At 38.9% G+C, this 16010-nt stretch overlaps 1 protein-coding gene across 1 annotated transcript; it reads left to right on the plus strand.

The window, feature by feature from the left end:
- The first annotated feature begins 1514 nt into the window (after positions 1 to 1514).
- LOC149842061 (transmembrane protein, putative (DUF247)) lies at positions 1515 to 3215 on the plus strand. Its single transcript, XM_090000581.1, has one exon. It carries the CDS (start codon positions 1515 to 1517, stop codon positions 3213 to 3215), a length of 1701 nt encoding a protein of 566 aa, XP_089856707.1.
- Positions 3216 to 16010: the final 12795 nt, after the last annotated feature.

Raw genomic sequence — 16010 nt, forward strand, 5'->3', positions numbered from 1 at the left:
CGACCGTGTAAAAAGGGATAACCGTATGGGCTTCAGACTCATGACTACCCGTCAACTGGGTGAGGTCACAAATCGCCCCTACCAGATGAGCAAAGCGTTTGTGGGCTATTATTATGATTTTAACTTCAACACCAAAAGAAAGAAATAGAATTTAACGGAAGCAGATCAGATCATGCCAACATCGTGGCCGTCCGTTTTGTATTTTGAAAAATTAAAAAATCAAGGGAACAGTTATATGCTAGGTGGCATTCATCCAAAATGCAAACAGACGGCCACGATGTTGGCATGAGCAAAAAGCTCATTGTTCAGCATGATGTGCTTCCGAATTCAACAATTATATGACTATGGACGTAGCCCATGTGCTGCTGCACCTGATCGCTCAGCAGCACACCAAAAGTATACAACCACATTGCACAGGAGGTTCCCTCCCTCTAATTCTCTCAGACATTTAGACCCAAATGTGATGGGATCAGGTGCAATCACAATGCAATCTACCGCTGTACGTGATATCATCTATTTGCTGTTGGGACCCACTCTAACAGGCTGTACAACAGAAGATGGAGGGCAGGAGCACATTGCATTTGTGCAATGTGATTGAACCTGATCCTGCATCAACCGAAATGCTAACAACAGTCATTTGTGAGCAGTGGATGTTAAGAAATATAAGGAGATAAAAGTTGACCTGGCTATGGGAGTAGGGATGTCAATGGGCCTGGTTTACCGGGCTCCAAACCGTATAAGGTCCGGGTATGGTGATAAATAAAAAAGACCCGATTAAGACTTGTATTCAGACCTGAAGGTCCAATTAATACATGAAACCAGATATAGTTTGTGAAATTTTATACCAGACTTGGACCCCACTTGAGTTTTGATTAAGACCCATAATTTTTCAATATAAAAATGATAGTTTTACTGGGTATGGTCCCAGTTTGGTTCATATAGTTCTTATCGGGTCTGGGTATAGTTTTTCTTATAATAAACCCGATTAAGCCCAGGTTCAAACAAAAATCTGGTTCAAGTCTGATTTCACCTGGGTCCGAATCAAACCTGACCCGTTGACACCTTATATGGGAGCCATGAACACAGATTCTATCATCATCATATATTCAATCCTAACCATCCAGCAGAAGCGTCTAATTTCTAGGATTGAATGTAGGATGGAATCCATTCTATTTCAAATGATGGGATCCGTGTCGAGAGCCCTGCACCAAACCATCAAAATTCCATTCAAAATCACAATAAATTATGATCGTCGTCCCTAGTGATCGGTCAAAAGCCACCAGGGTCAAAACTTTCTCGCCACGAACGTGCAAATTAAATGTAAATGATCTTTACTGTTCCATAACGGAATCTTTGGTTACTAATATTAAGAGCAAGCACATTACTCTTGTAACTCATCCATGAATACAACTCCCTGTACCACTCTTTTTAACTCCTACATGATCCATTTTCTCTCTTCTTCAAAAGGAGCAAAAAGAAAGATAAGAAGAAGAAAGGGGACGAAAATCTTCACCATGCCACCAACAAGAGAAGCAAGCAAACCAACATCTCCACCAAAATTCAATGAGCACAAATGGGTTATCCAAATCCGTCAAGAGCTCGATGAAGAGCTCGGTGATGACATCGAAACCGACCATCCTGTCTCAATCTTCAACGTGCCGAAGCCATTAATGGCGATCAAACCAGAAGCCTTCACGCCCCAAGTGGTAGCCATTGGGCCATACCACCATTGGAGGCTCGAGCTTTATGAGATGGAGAGGTATAAGCTCTCTTCAGCAAGAAGGGTGCAGAAGTCCCTCAGAAACATCAAACTCCAAGCAGTGGTGGATCAGTTGACAGGACTAGAGCGCAGGATCAGGTCCTGCTACCACAGATACCTGGACTTCAATGGGGAGACACTTGCTTGGATGATGGCAATCGACGCTTCCTTCCTCCTCGAGTACCTGCATATCTATGTCGTCGACTCGACGGAATGCAGGCCGTCTCCGGCATCATCGCGGATGTCGCATCTCATCGACCACACGGGCAGGAAGGCTGCCCACAACTTCATACTGCGAGACATCATGATGCTGGAGAATCAAATCCCTCTCTTTCTGCTGTCCAAGCTCTTAGAATTTCAGTATGCCTCACCCCAAGAATCAGAGATCAAGTTGGTGATGATGATGCAAGGTCTTTGCAAGGAGATCTCCCCCTTCAAGATGGTAGATGATTTACTACCACAGTTTCAGTTATCTCAGAGAAACCACCTTCTTGACGTCCTCTACTTTGCAATAGTTCCATCAATGGAAATTGCACCAGGATCTGATCAACACCTGGATGAGCCGAACAAGGAGGAGATCGGCCACAACAACGATGATGACGACAACTCGAAACGGCATAAGGATCCCTGCAAGTACTTCCGGCAACTCATGGACGCCATCTGGGATTGCACCTCCTCACTCAAAAAGGTGCTAACATCACGACTCATCAAACTCATATTCAAGCTTCCATGGAAGATCCTCAGCAACCTCCCGGTTTTTGCCTTCTTCAAACAGCCAATCGATCGGCTGTTCGATTCTTCGCCGTGTCACGACGATCTCCGCAAACAGAAAGAAGGTGAGAGAGACCAGCTAAAGCCACCACTGGCGGAGGAGCTCGCAATACCGTCTGCGTCGGAGCTCAGCAATGCAGGGGTGAGGTTCTGCGCAACAAACGGCGATCTAACGAGCATAAAATTCGACGCCGAGTCTGCCGCCTTCTTCCTGCCGAGCATCACGTTGGACGCCAACACTGAAGTGATCATGAGGAACTTGGTGGCCTACGAGGCCTCGGCCGCGCCAGTGGATCAGCTGGTATTCGCTAGGTACACGGAGTTGATGAACGGAATCATCGATACTGAGGATGATGTGAAGGTTCTTAGAAGGAAAGGGATCTTCTACAACCATCTCAAGAGTGATGGCGAGGCTGCTTGCTTGTGGAACAGCATGAGCAGGTCGGTGAGGCTGACCAAGGTGGGGTTTTTGGACAAGGTGATAGAGGATGTCAACGGGTATTACTCGGGGAGTTGGAGGGTGAAGGTTGGGATGTTCATGGGGAGGTACGTGTTTGGATCGTGGCAGTTCCTGACTTTGCTGGCCGCCGTGCTTCTCTTGTTGATGATGAGCTTTCAGGCATTTTGCTCCGTCTACGGCTGCTCGCGATGGTTACGTGCAAAGGGTCATGGCAGATTTAACTAGATTTTCTCTTTCTATTTTCATTTATAATGCTGTTTGTGTTTAATTGATTTTTTAATCTTTGGATAGTCCGGGAAAAATCACTGATTATCTGTCTGTTAAAAAATAAAATTATGGTGACCCGTGTTCTGTTCGCTGTGTCCATCAGCATAAAACCCTAAATCTCCCGTTCCCACTAGAGAGCACATCCAGCTTCAGCCTTGTGGCAAATAAAATTTACCCTGGTTGTTCGCTGCATCTGTTACCATAACCCACCAACTACACTCAACTTCGAGTTCGGTTCTATTCGTCCCCTATGTCATCCGGCCCGTCTTAAATCTTATATCTTATTATGCAAGTTGTTTTTTTATTAAATCTGATCTTATAGATGGATTTGATTTAAAAAGAATTTATTTTTTAAATCGCCAAAAGATCTTGCACGCAAGTTGTTTTTTGGTGATTTAAATGTTAATCTTCACTAAATGAATTGATGTATGATGTAGGCCACATCTATCTAGTCGAATTTGATAGAAACAACTTGCATCAATGAAATCTTAAGGAGTATGAAGATAGTGATGACACAAGGGAGTGAGCCGATTTGCTCGACTGCAGCATTGTGATAAAGGACAGCTATACTGGGATTCAAACTCCAATTTAATTTATCTTTTTTTATCGTGATTAGTCATCGTATTTTTTTTCTTTTTTCCTTTGGGATGAGTGTTTATTTTCAAAATATTTTTGGCAATAAGTAAAAAATGCACCTAATGTACACTAAAAAAACAAAGTCAATAGCGGCGACTCTTTAACGATGACAAAAAAAGTCACCACTATTGACTTAGAAATAACGATGACTTTAGATATCCTTGTGAACGCCTATATATATTGTCATTATAGGTATATTTATAATAACGACATTATATGACTGTTAAATATATCGCCATTATAAATACACCTATAACGATGACTTTAGATATTGTCGTTATAGGTATGTTTATAACAACGATAATATATGGTCGTTAAAAACTTTTACAACAATATTTAACAGGCATATAATATCATTGCTATTGATATATAACGGCAAGATAAAAAAACTCTATAACAGCGATATGTCTCTCGCTTTTATAGCCTTTCTCTTTCTCTATAACGACAACATTTATGTTGTTGTTATAGTCTAACCTTTTTTTTTCTTCTTCTCTTTATGCACTTTCATCGGGCCAGAGTTGGCTGCCGCCAGAGTGTCTTCTCCCTCCTCCATACTTGAGTGATACCACTGCTGCTGGAGTGCCTGCTCCCTCCTCTCTCTCTCTGTGATCTCCTATCGCCTGGCCTCGTCCTCGTCGCTCATCTTCTTGCCCTAACTCTGGTGCCTTTCGGCTTCCTCCGTACCCAATGAACTTTTGTGAGCCACGCAGGTACCCTCCTCTTTCGCTCTCTCTATCTCTCTCGGGGTTGAGGAAGGGCCGTTGGTGACCCATTTTTCAACTGGTTTCTTTTTGGTCTCTTTCTCTCTTTATGTAACTGAAAATGTGTGTCACTGAGAGATTTTTCTGACCATATTTCACTAGTCGGAAAATGGTCAATGGTCATTTTTTGATTGAAACTTCATGCTCTGTATGTGCATGTTGTCACCACAAAAAGGGGCAAAAAGAGTTTTCTTTTTCCCAGTCTATTATTGGCCAGAAAATGGTCTCTATCGCTTTCTTGACCGGTGACTGATCTCCTTCTGGCTTGCTTGAAAAAGGGGACGAAGGTTTACCGATCGAACCCAGATTACTAATATGTCATGTAGTTTCTTGTCCACTAAACAAGTTATCGCTTGGTCATGGTTGAGCATAACTCAAAGATTGTGGTTTTCTTTCGTGGTAGGGTTTGAACAACTTAGTAATTGAATTGATGTCCCTTTTCAAGCTTATTTTCATTATGTTTCCATCCAGATTAATGAGTGCAAGAAAGTGATAAAAATATGCATGTCAATTTCATTTATCAAGATCTCATTGTATGCACTTGCATTTTACGGGTGCTTAAATGAGTTTTGTCACAATATATGGTTTTGCTTGATTAAAAAGGAGTTAAAATTTCAATTTAGTTGACAAGAAAATATAATTGATTTACGTGGATGCTTGCGATGGTAATTATGTGTGTGAAAGTGAGAGAAAAGAGAAAATATGCCAAATTGTATAAAAAAAATAGCATGATTACTCGAAAAGTAAAATATTATGTCATTTTGTCTCTATGATGAGTTCATATATGTATGTGTATCATTGAAATGTAGTGCCACTATCACTAAAATTGTTGCAAGATAATATCTATATGCATGTGATTTTGCATAAAATGCAGAGTTGGTATCACTATAACTATTGCAAGGGGATTTCTTGTGATTGAGTTGATGTTTTTTTTGAGAAATCAAGAATAAAATATATAAATTTACTTACCACATATTTAAAAGAGAGACATGATTCGGTATAGAAAGAAAAAGATGGGTAAAATCTAGATTTTCTTATAGAAATGATCCTTAATGAGCACTTTGAGTCATGAAAACAACTAGAAAACATTTTGGAAGATAAACATGTAGAACATTGAGTGTTCACCATGTGAGTGATATGGTAGATAGGCACCTTTTTCTTGTAATAGTAGAACCATCTTTTAAATGTGGAGTAGATGAAGAAGCATATGACATTACCCTCAATGTAGTAGTGGCGTGAATGCCATCTGTTGGACCTCTTATCATTTGATGAGGTCACTCACAGGTTTTCATTACTTGTCACTAAAATTGCAGCAACTAATATAGAAATCACTTTTTTCCAAATTTTTATAAATAGACTTCCTAAGTATGATGGTTTTATGCATCTTCCACGTTCATATAAAATGTTATTCTAGTGTCTGATGCATAATGTTTAGCAGCATAAGTGATTTATGATCTTGTTTGATATTGTTGTTTCATTAATGTGCTGGTGGTGTTAGCATGTTTGAAGTTGTTATGTTCTTTGATATTGCTAATTTATGTTTAAGTTGTTATTGTGGTATGACCTTTATTGTCCCTTGATATTGTTGATATAAATTGATGGCATCGTAATAACCTGGTGATGAATTTTCATATCTTGGTTGAAGACCTATTTAATAAATTTACTTATTTTGGCCATGTAATTATGCATTGTCATTATTTCTCATGTGAATTTTCATATCTTGGTGGATTCAAATTTTATAGAGCCATATCCAAACTGAATTTTCATCAAGATATGAAAATTCACATGATAAATGATGCTAATGCATAATCACATGTGTTGCGAGCTATATTTGTTGAAGTACATCTCATTTTAGAATTTGGCGTTTGGTGAAAGTTGAGGGTTATATACGGAGTGTGTGTGTGTGTGTTGTAGGTAGTTATATCTATTACATATATAGTGAGTAAACTGGTTGGTTTGATAATAATATATAAGGATGAATACTAATCAGAGGATGATTGATAAATATTCTGATGCATTGAACATTACTTTATTATGAGGATTATTATGGACATTCAAGTTTGTTTTAATTCTTATGATCATGTATATATTTTCAATATTAAGACAACTCTATGTTACACCAAATTTTGTGAGTTTGAGTATCACATTCATGATTTATCAGTAGTAGTACGTGTAATATATAGATCTTCTATCTTATGATATTGTGATATAACCTATAGTTTTTTTTTATCTATCTGAGCATTCTAAATCTAATGTGTGGTCCAACTTGAGCAGTATATAAGATAAGATTGTAGAATGTGTTCAATAAATGATATAGTTGATGGTATGTCAATCACAACTTGACCCATTTTATTTTTTAATTTTTATCGTATAGATGTTGCCAGAAACTCCTAATTGGTTAGACTCATGGCTAGACTGAGAAATTGATATAAGTGCAATTGAACATCTACCTATTGACAAAGTATCTAAGGTCACAAAGGAAGTGTAATGTAAGTGTCTTTGTATGTTTTTTCTCTCTTGAAAATGAGTTCAAAAATGTATATGACACTTACTTATATTTCATAATTATATGTTTTCTTAATTCCATGAGATTGTTATTATCGTTTATTTTATTTAATGCTGTTCTTGTATGATAATAAATATTCTTGTATGATTTAATTTTGTAGAGTGTAGTTATTGTTTGCATGAAATTAACAAATATTGATATATCGTTCATGACAAGGAGGTGAGTATTCTTCCTCCACGTGGATTAGTTCACCACCCATCAGCCAAGGTGAACACCTAAACGGGATCGACTTCATATCACATGTGGATGCTACTTCAAGGGAGGAAGAGGAGACCCCCACATACCATAGGCCACTGCAACTCCAAAGTCATCCACGATGACCTCAGGTAAATATTAATCCAATGTTTCTTTAGTACAATAAATTTTTTATTATTGATATTCTTATTAATATTTATTTTTTACAATAAACTGGCAACTGCAGAATCTTTTCAACGTAAATGTGAGAAGAACAAATATGTAACCCACTAAAAGTAAATCAAGCAATGAAAGGCTTCAATAACTATCATGCCTATGACGTAAGGGGCCATGTGCAAGGATGCCTCCTTAGTCTCTAGGAGGCTTTTGTGCCTCGCCAAAGAATGGGCCAACATCACTCACAAGTCGTGGATAAGGGTCTCAGATAACAAGAAGATGGTGTTGTGTAAGACGGTTTATATAAGTATAATTTATAAAAAAAATATATATTACTAATTGTATTTTGATAATTTGGTGTAGGCCGAGTTATCTTTATAGTTTTTCAGATTCTCATAAAAGTGTAGGAAAAGACAAAAATATTATTGAGCCTTCAATCATAATGTAATTAAAATATTTGTAAGTTATCAGATTGAATTCTCATACTGCTATCATTATCATTAACATTTTCATAATTGTTTCTTTTTATTTTTTTTTGAATTATAAAATTATACTCAATCTTGAAGCGTGTTTGTTGCAAGTTTGAAGAGAGGGTTGGAGAGGATGTATATTTAATTTTTGAATTGTGTTTGTTGCAAGTTTAGAGAGCAGGTAGGGGAGGGGGTTGGATAGATATATGTTTAGTTTTTGAAGTGTACTTGTTATAGGTTTGGAGATGATGTAGGAGAGGAAATTGGAGAGGATGTATGTTTATATTTGAATATATATTTGAAGTTGAATGTTTGAGGAGGTTGGAGAAGTGTATGCTTATATTTGAATGTATGTTTCAGGATGTATAAACACTAGTTTATGTTTATATTTGAATTGATGTTTGAAGTGTATGTTTATATTTGAATGTATGTATGTTTGAAAATGTTTTAATTGTATTTATCATTTTGTTTAATGTAATGTAAAAAAATATTAAACTAATACAAAAAATTTATTTTTGCATTTTTAAAGCCTATAAGAGCCATATTTTTGTGTCACCGTTATTGGCCATAACCCTATGTCATCGTTACAACCTATAACGATGACTTAATTATCGCGTTTATATCCTATAACAACAACTTACTTATCATCATTACTGACTATAATGACGAGTTAGTTTTTTTCATTACAAAGTATAAAGGCAACACAAAAATGTCACCTTTATAGGTCAGTTACCGCTATTGGTGTTTTCAGTTTCAACGAGATTCTTCACCGGTGACACATTAGCGATGACCTAAAATGTCATCATTAATACTCATCTGAGGCCAAAATTTGATGGCTGTTTTTTGTGGCCTATATAGACCTATAGCTACTATAAATAGGGCAATAATGGCAAAAAAAGATGCTGCTATTGACCCTCATCTTTATGATGGTATGAAAATCTTCGAAAAAGCACCGAAAGTGCATACTTTTTTTGAATTAATTGCATGTAGTACAAGCCTATCGTGGATTGGTACAAAGATATTATTTCTTTTTACCTTCCAACACTAACCAATCTGCTCTTGGTCTTATATGCCAATGTAGGTTTGCGAGACTTGGGAGTTAGGTGGGTTGGATTTGATATCTTCCTCCCTCAAGTTTTTGTTTAGTATATTTTAACTATCCTTAAAATGTATTGATATTTAAATTAGTCGTTGTCCACATGTCACAACAAATCGATTCAAACTTATAGAAGAAAGAGCCAGAAGTTTCGAGGAGAGTCAGAAATTTTTACAGTTCATGTGTGATATTTTGTTGTAAGTTTAATGCTAAACGTCTCCATGGGTTTCATTGCTTAACCATAGCAAAGTTTAGGTGCATTTTCTAAATTTTGAAAACATAGAATCCCATAAGTATGATGAGAAGATTGAACTGACTATTGAGAAGAATTGTGAATTTCCTTCCCTTCAAAAAATGTTATTATTCTATATTGAGAAAGTTTCAAAATACATACCAACTTTTTGGTTCTAATTCATATGCACACAAAACTTTTTGGGGTTTTCAATTATACACCAAAGGTTTGTCATTGTTAATCAAATGTCCCTTATTTATGACTTGCTGTCAGTTTGTCCTTGAGTTAACATTAAACCCTTGGAAACAATACTGAATTTTCATTTTTAATTAAAATTAGCAAACCACCAAAGCAGATAAAACAGTAACCATTCATGAAGCACATGACCAAAAACATTAAATCCAATCCTTAACTCTGATCACATTCTATATTTAAAGAGAATATTAAATATGCCAACAAGCAACAAGCAAACATAATTCTTAAATAACAAGCAACAAGGAAACATAATTCTTAAATATTGGGGGAGGGAAACAATATTGAACTTTCTTTTTTAATTACAATTGACAAACCACCAAAACAAATAAAATAGTAACCATTCATGAAGCACATGAACACAAATGTTAAATCTAATCCTTAACTCAACTCTAATGTTTAACGAATAACTAGTTCTTAAAAGAAGAACAAGGGGATTGTATGGGTATCCTATGGCTTTTTCTTCGAATGGTCTACCTCTTTCTTTCTTTCTTTTTTTTAAAGAAAGGAAAATTTTATTACTAATAGGAAGAATTCAGAACAAATTTAACAGAGAATAGGATGACGAGAGGTCATAGGCCCACCGAACAGTTCAGAACATGAAATTAAAAATAAGATAGAAGAGAGATAAGAGAACAGAACAGAGCAGAAAAATGCAGAACAGACGCTTATTAAACCCTGCAGTTTCGGACCCGCTTCGGGAAAGAACCCAGAAAGGTCGATCTGCCCCCCTCCCACTGAGGAAGATAAAGATGGGATCTGAAAAGGCTGTATCACAGGTCTGTTATAACCTGTAATTGAAATTGGCCATGACCAGAACCGTGGTAATGTGTCTTCCACGAAATGGCTAAGAAAGTGGATGATTGAAGCAATTTTCCAGCAAGTTCTGACTGGCTCTTCAAGAGGGCCCTGAAGAATCAACACAACTCACCATGAAGGATGTATGTTGTGTTAGGTGTAAGAAGGAAGGGAGAGAAAATTCAAAGAAGAAAATGGGTTGTTTAGAGATAGTGGTCTTGATGAGGTGGAATAGTCCCATATTGCTTTTGCTTGAGTTTTCTGAGGGCTTTATAAGCAATTAGTGAACTCATACACTTGTTCCTGAGAACAAGGGAGTGGGATGACCACCACACACACACACGCGCCCGCGCGCCCGCCCGCTCGTCGTGTCGTGTCGTGTCGAGCCGAGCCGGGCCGGGTTCGGGTAATTGGCCCTTTAGGGCCATATCCAATCAAGACAAAGTATCTTTTTACCCAAAGTTTCTTCGGTTATTTGGATTCGGTAATGGGTTATGGGAATGGATAACGGGTCACAACTCCTCGTATTCCGTGCCCGTTATGGCCCCTCGGATTCCGTAACGGGTCTCGATCTTTCGAAGACCGTTAACGGATCACGTCTCCTCAGAATCCGTAACGGGTCCTTCCACGTTTCATAACCGTTCGTGGGTTACAAAAGTGTGGTGAGGGCTGGGGTTACGCACAGACTGAGACAGACGAATTTCTGGCTCTGTGATTTCCCATCTCCTCTGTTGCTCTCTCTCTTTCCTGAGTTTTCCCGAAAGGGTGTTCTGCAACATTTGGTTCGTGGAGGTTGTTTTCGAAGGACGACCCGCTGGAGTGCACCGTTCGGTTCGTCGTGGCTATTGTATCCTGGGGGAAGGACGTCGGACCCTGATCTGCACAGTATGTGGGGGCGAATCTTCTCTAAGGGGAGTACTTTTGTACGCCTTAGCCATTTACACAGTATTAACATGCATTCGTTGTTTTCATTGTGTTCTATGCAACTGTTTGTCTATTTGCTGTTGTCTGGATTTTGGTTGCTTGCGGAAACCGACATGCCTGCACCCTGTTATTGTTTCGGTCGTCTGTTTATCATGCTTTATACTTTGTTGTATTTCCTGATTTATATCATGTTTTATATCATGATGACGACTGTGAAACTGTGTGATCCGAAATTTGATCCATCATGTTGGAGCCGGTTAAGTGATACTGCGCTGATTCCCCACACGGGCTCTGCTCTTTCGGTGGGGGTGATCTGCGAATGTCACCAAATTGACGGGACGCAACCAGTTTGAAACTCACAGAGTCACAGGTGGCATCCCTTGTCACAAGTTTGAAGCTGGTTGTACTCCTCAGCGGGGGCAGGGGGGCCTTAAGGGTATGATTGATGGCACGTTCAACGCGTTGCAAGGGATGCGGTGGACGGAACGCCGTCAGCCGCATCCATTATTTGTTGTTCCTTTTGCTCCATATACCCCTGTTACAAAAATAAGGGAGAACGATTAAAAAAAACATCGATGGGCACACTGCACACGTCTATGCGCCTCTCTCTCTCTCCGCAAAACTGAGGGAGATTCACCCATCTTGTGATAGGAGGAAAGGAGGACATCAGCCCCGTTCGAGAACAAGATGGCCCGAGAATCACCGCAATTGGTGACAGCAATCTTGCTCGCCGTCACCACAACGACCACCGCCATCGAGCCAACAACATCATGGTGGGGCGTTCCGATCTCGCAGGATTACCCCCGGCGCCGGTTGCCAGTCCGTTGGAGGTTCTCAACTACCAGCGGTGGCTGTCACCTCTAGCGGACTGACAGGATTATCCCTGGCTCCCGTCTTCTCCTTGCTGGTAATCGCCACGACATTCGTCCTCTTCTCGTCGAAAATGACATTGATGTCCTTCCTCACCTCTCCGACCGGGTGCCCTCGTCGAGGCCGATCTTCCAGCAGCTCCACCTGTCGTCGTTCACTAGGAATATGGGCATGTGCGACGGTGTCCTCCTTCGGCCATGAGCTGAGAGAAGAAGACGCTCGGGCCGCTGGTGTGGATTCTCGCCATGGCTTTTGCCACCGAGATGTTTGCACTGGTCATCGAAGTAATTCAACCCATCATCATCAAATCAAACAATGAACATTTGGAACATAACATTCCAATATTATCCAAACAAACGTTTGACTCGGAACAGTTGTCACGGAACGAACAAAACCAATGTTTTGTTTCATCTTTTATGTTCATTTTGTCTAACCTTGGACAAGTCATCAAACATACCTTAAGGGTTTTACTAATTGGAGGCCAGCCAATGTGCTGTGATAGGTTATAAAATTTTGGATGTTTCACTTATTTTCTATTTGTATTGCTAAGCAGAAATTTAAATAACCTCAAAAGAGTTTTCCTCAAAAAAAAAATAAAAAAAATCTAAATTGATTACGTCTACGTATACTGCCTTTGAGTAATAAAAAGAAATATTCTTTCTTTAGTTTAGAAAATAATCAAACCTCATTACTCATCTTATCTAATTAAACCAGCATACTAAAAAAAGTTGATGATTGAACTCCTCCTACCTTGTCATCGAATTTTAATCAGCACTAGATCATAGGCCCGTCCTTATGGATCCGGCAATTTATAAAAAAAAACTTCAATTCAAATCAGGAGGGTGATCATAGGAAACAAGAGCACACTCTCCTTTAATGGCTGCATTAGAAAACCTCCTTCTTGCTCAGCACATAAAATCCATCCAAGCACAAACAGTAGATATCACGCCTTTCATTATGGGTATGACTATGAACTTTAAGGATTTTTTGCAAAATAGTCTCTAGCTTATTGAGGTTTTGCAAAAACGTCCCTGTTTTATGTGTTTTAGCAGAAACATCCCTGCCTTTTCTTTAACTCTCTCAAAAACGTCGGTGCAACGTCTAATTTCTCAGTTAAATGCAGAAAAATACCATTACTTGGACTTGCAGATCCTTCCCAATTTGTTTTTGAACAACACAAACCTGAATCCATCTTGATTCTCATGCACCAAATTGAAAGCATTGGCCTTCGAATTGGATTGCAGCTTGAGAACTCCATTGAAAATTTATGGAAGCCTCTTCAGCTTCTTCAGTCCCCTAAAAATGGAGAAAGAATGCAGTCCACCTTTAGATAAGGTGGGAAAGTGACATTCCATTTCTTTGGAAGGGGAGACTTCATGATCACGAAATCATTGATATATGCAACCACCACCATCTTTAACAAAGAAACCATCAATACACCTTCACCGAGGCTCCAGAAGAAACACAGTTCTAGTAGAAACACTATGAAGGATGAAGTCGTTCTCTCACTGCACAGAAGCTGCAAGTGCTTACAGTTGCAGGACCCAAAAAACAAATGAACCAGAAAGAACAAGAAATTAGGGAACATAAGAACCTGTAAATGATCAAATCCTAGGATGGAAATTCAAAGCCGTGTGATGTGGGACAGAGGGTTAGGGTGGGGGAGTGGGGACAAACATCATGACGGTTATACGAGGGTATAACAGTCATTTTCTTTTCCGTCTAACCATGATACCATGGTTAATCTAACTCCCTGTAACAGAAGGATCAGTTTGTCATAACGTCAGAAAAGGCAGGGACCTTTTTACCTAAATGCATAAGGTAGGGATCTATTTGCAAAACTACAATAAGACAGCAACTAATTTGCAAAAACCCAACTTTTAATAAATAGGACTTGAAAGAGCCTAATGAAACATATGATTAAAGGGTTTCGGAGTTTGGTAACATCTAAAAATATTTACAATTTCTCTAATTTGGCTATTTTTAATAATTAGTTCTCTCTCATGGTAACTCTAAAATTATCTATATTTAACTTTAATAACTTAATATAATCCACAATTTTAACTTTGGTAATTTGTTCCTAGGATTTACTCTCTCTCTCTCTCTCTCTCTCTCTCTCTCTCTCTCTCTCTCTCTCTCTCTCTCTTGTGCATGCCGGAGCATTATTACAAAAATGTTTTGAAAACTTAAAAATGGCATTGGAACCTAAAGAAACCGCCATGTAATTTTTAAAAAGTTTCTAAAGCAAATTATTTTGGTCCACCAATGCCCCTCTTTCGTCTTTAAGTAGTAGTAAGATGTACAATGCAAGATCCCAGTCCAATCTATTTATAGACTGTGGAATCAGGTTGCTACTTAGTTCAAAAAGGTTAGCACAAGATCATATCGATCGCCAAAATTTTAATTCAGTTTAATGGGGTTCTTTTGTTAAATAATTTGATCACTGTCGTTTAAGGTATGATGCATAAAGTGAAAACGAGGTGGTTTATGAATTGAAGGTTTCTCATTATTTTGAGCAAATCTAATGAACTGCTTTTTCAATGTAAAATAGAAAAGCAACCACCATATTTCTTGGAAGAAAAAAAAATGTGTCCTAAACCACTACTCATAAAAGATAGAAAAGATTTTTTTATGACGAGAAACCCTCATTGAGAACTAGGTCACTTAATGGGCCGGCCCCCTGTAAGCCTACCAGTTGAAGGCACCCTCATATAGGGGTGGCAAAATCTGACACGACCCGCCAACCCGCTTCTTAGCCGGGTTCGGGTTTGGCTTAAACGGGTTCATGTCGTAAACGGGTCGACCCGCCTAACTCGTTTATTAAACGGGTCGGGTTCGTGTTAGGGGTATGCCAACCCGCCAACCCGGCTGACCCGTTTAATAACCGAGTTAGGCGGACAGGTCAACCCGTTTACACGAACCCGACCCGCCCTCCAACCCGTTTACCCGACCCCGACCCGCCCGCCAACCCGTTTACCGACCAAACCCATTTATTAAATGGGCTAACCGTGTCGTGTCAGGTTACCCGTTTAATAAATGGGTCGGGTTCGTGTTTGCCACAGCCGACCCGTTTAATAAATGGGTCGGGTTCATGTTGAGGTATGCTGACCCACCGATAGGACCCGCCCTGCCAACCCGACCCGATTGCCACCCCTACCCTCATACCGGTTAAGAGTTTCAGGAGAACGATGAGAAAGAAAAGATGCTGAATTGGAAAGCAAAGCATGAATTCACAGTACACCTTTTCTTAGGCCATGTATAGTCCGAACACACACTAATACAAAGTTGCGGCTTCTTGAACTTCAATGACCAGAAAAAGACAGTCAAAGTTTTGAACTCCACACCAACTAGAAAACTAAAAAATAAGAAAAAAAGGCCCAACTTTATGATCTCCATGCCAAATGTGACAAAGATTTTTGGATTAAAATATACACTTCGATGATGTTGCATGCCACAGTGCATTAATTATAAGAAATCAATGCATCTACCAATTCTACTCCTAACCATGCAACTTTGCACATTTGAGTCATACCAATTAAAAGTGCGAGATATAAAGAGAAACCACTTATAAATAAAAACCCTCCGACCCCAATTCACTATGTTCTTCCTTGAAATTTTTATAGAAAACATTGTCCTTGGGAGCACTGTATGATCTTTGGGAACTGTATACAAAAATTGGAATTGGGAAACTAACTCCTTGGCACGTGAAGCCATTAAGACAAAACCATTTAAATTAAGTAAAATAAAGGGAACCAACTAAGTTGTAGTGAAGATGAGGTTTGAAGAAAGACTTTCTT

This window comes from Nuphar pumila, chromosome 3, assembly GCF_984573655.1.
Source record: "Nuphar pumila chromosome 3, dmNupPumi1.hap1.1, whole genome shotgun sequence".
In the NCBI taxonomy this organism is placed as follows: Eukaryota; Viridiplantae; Streptophyta; class Magnoliopsida; order Nymphaeales; family Nymphaeaceae; genus Nuphar; species Nuphar pumila.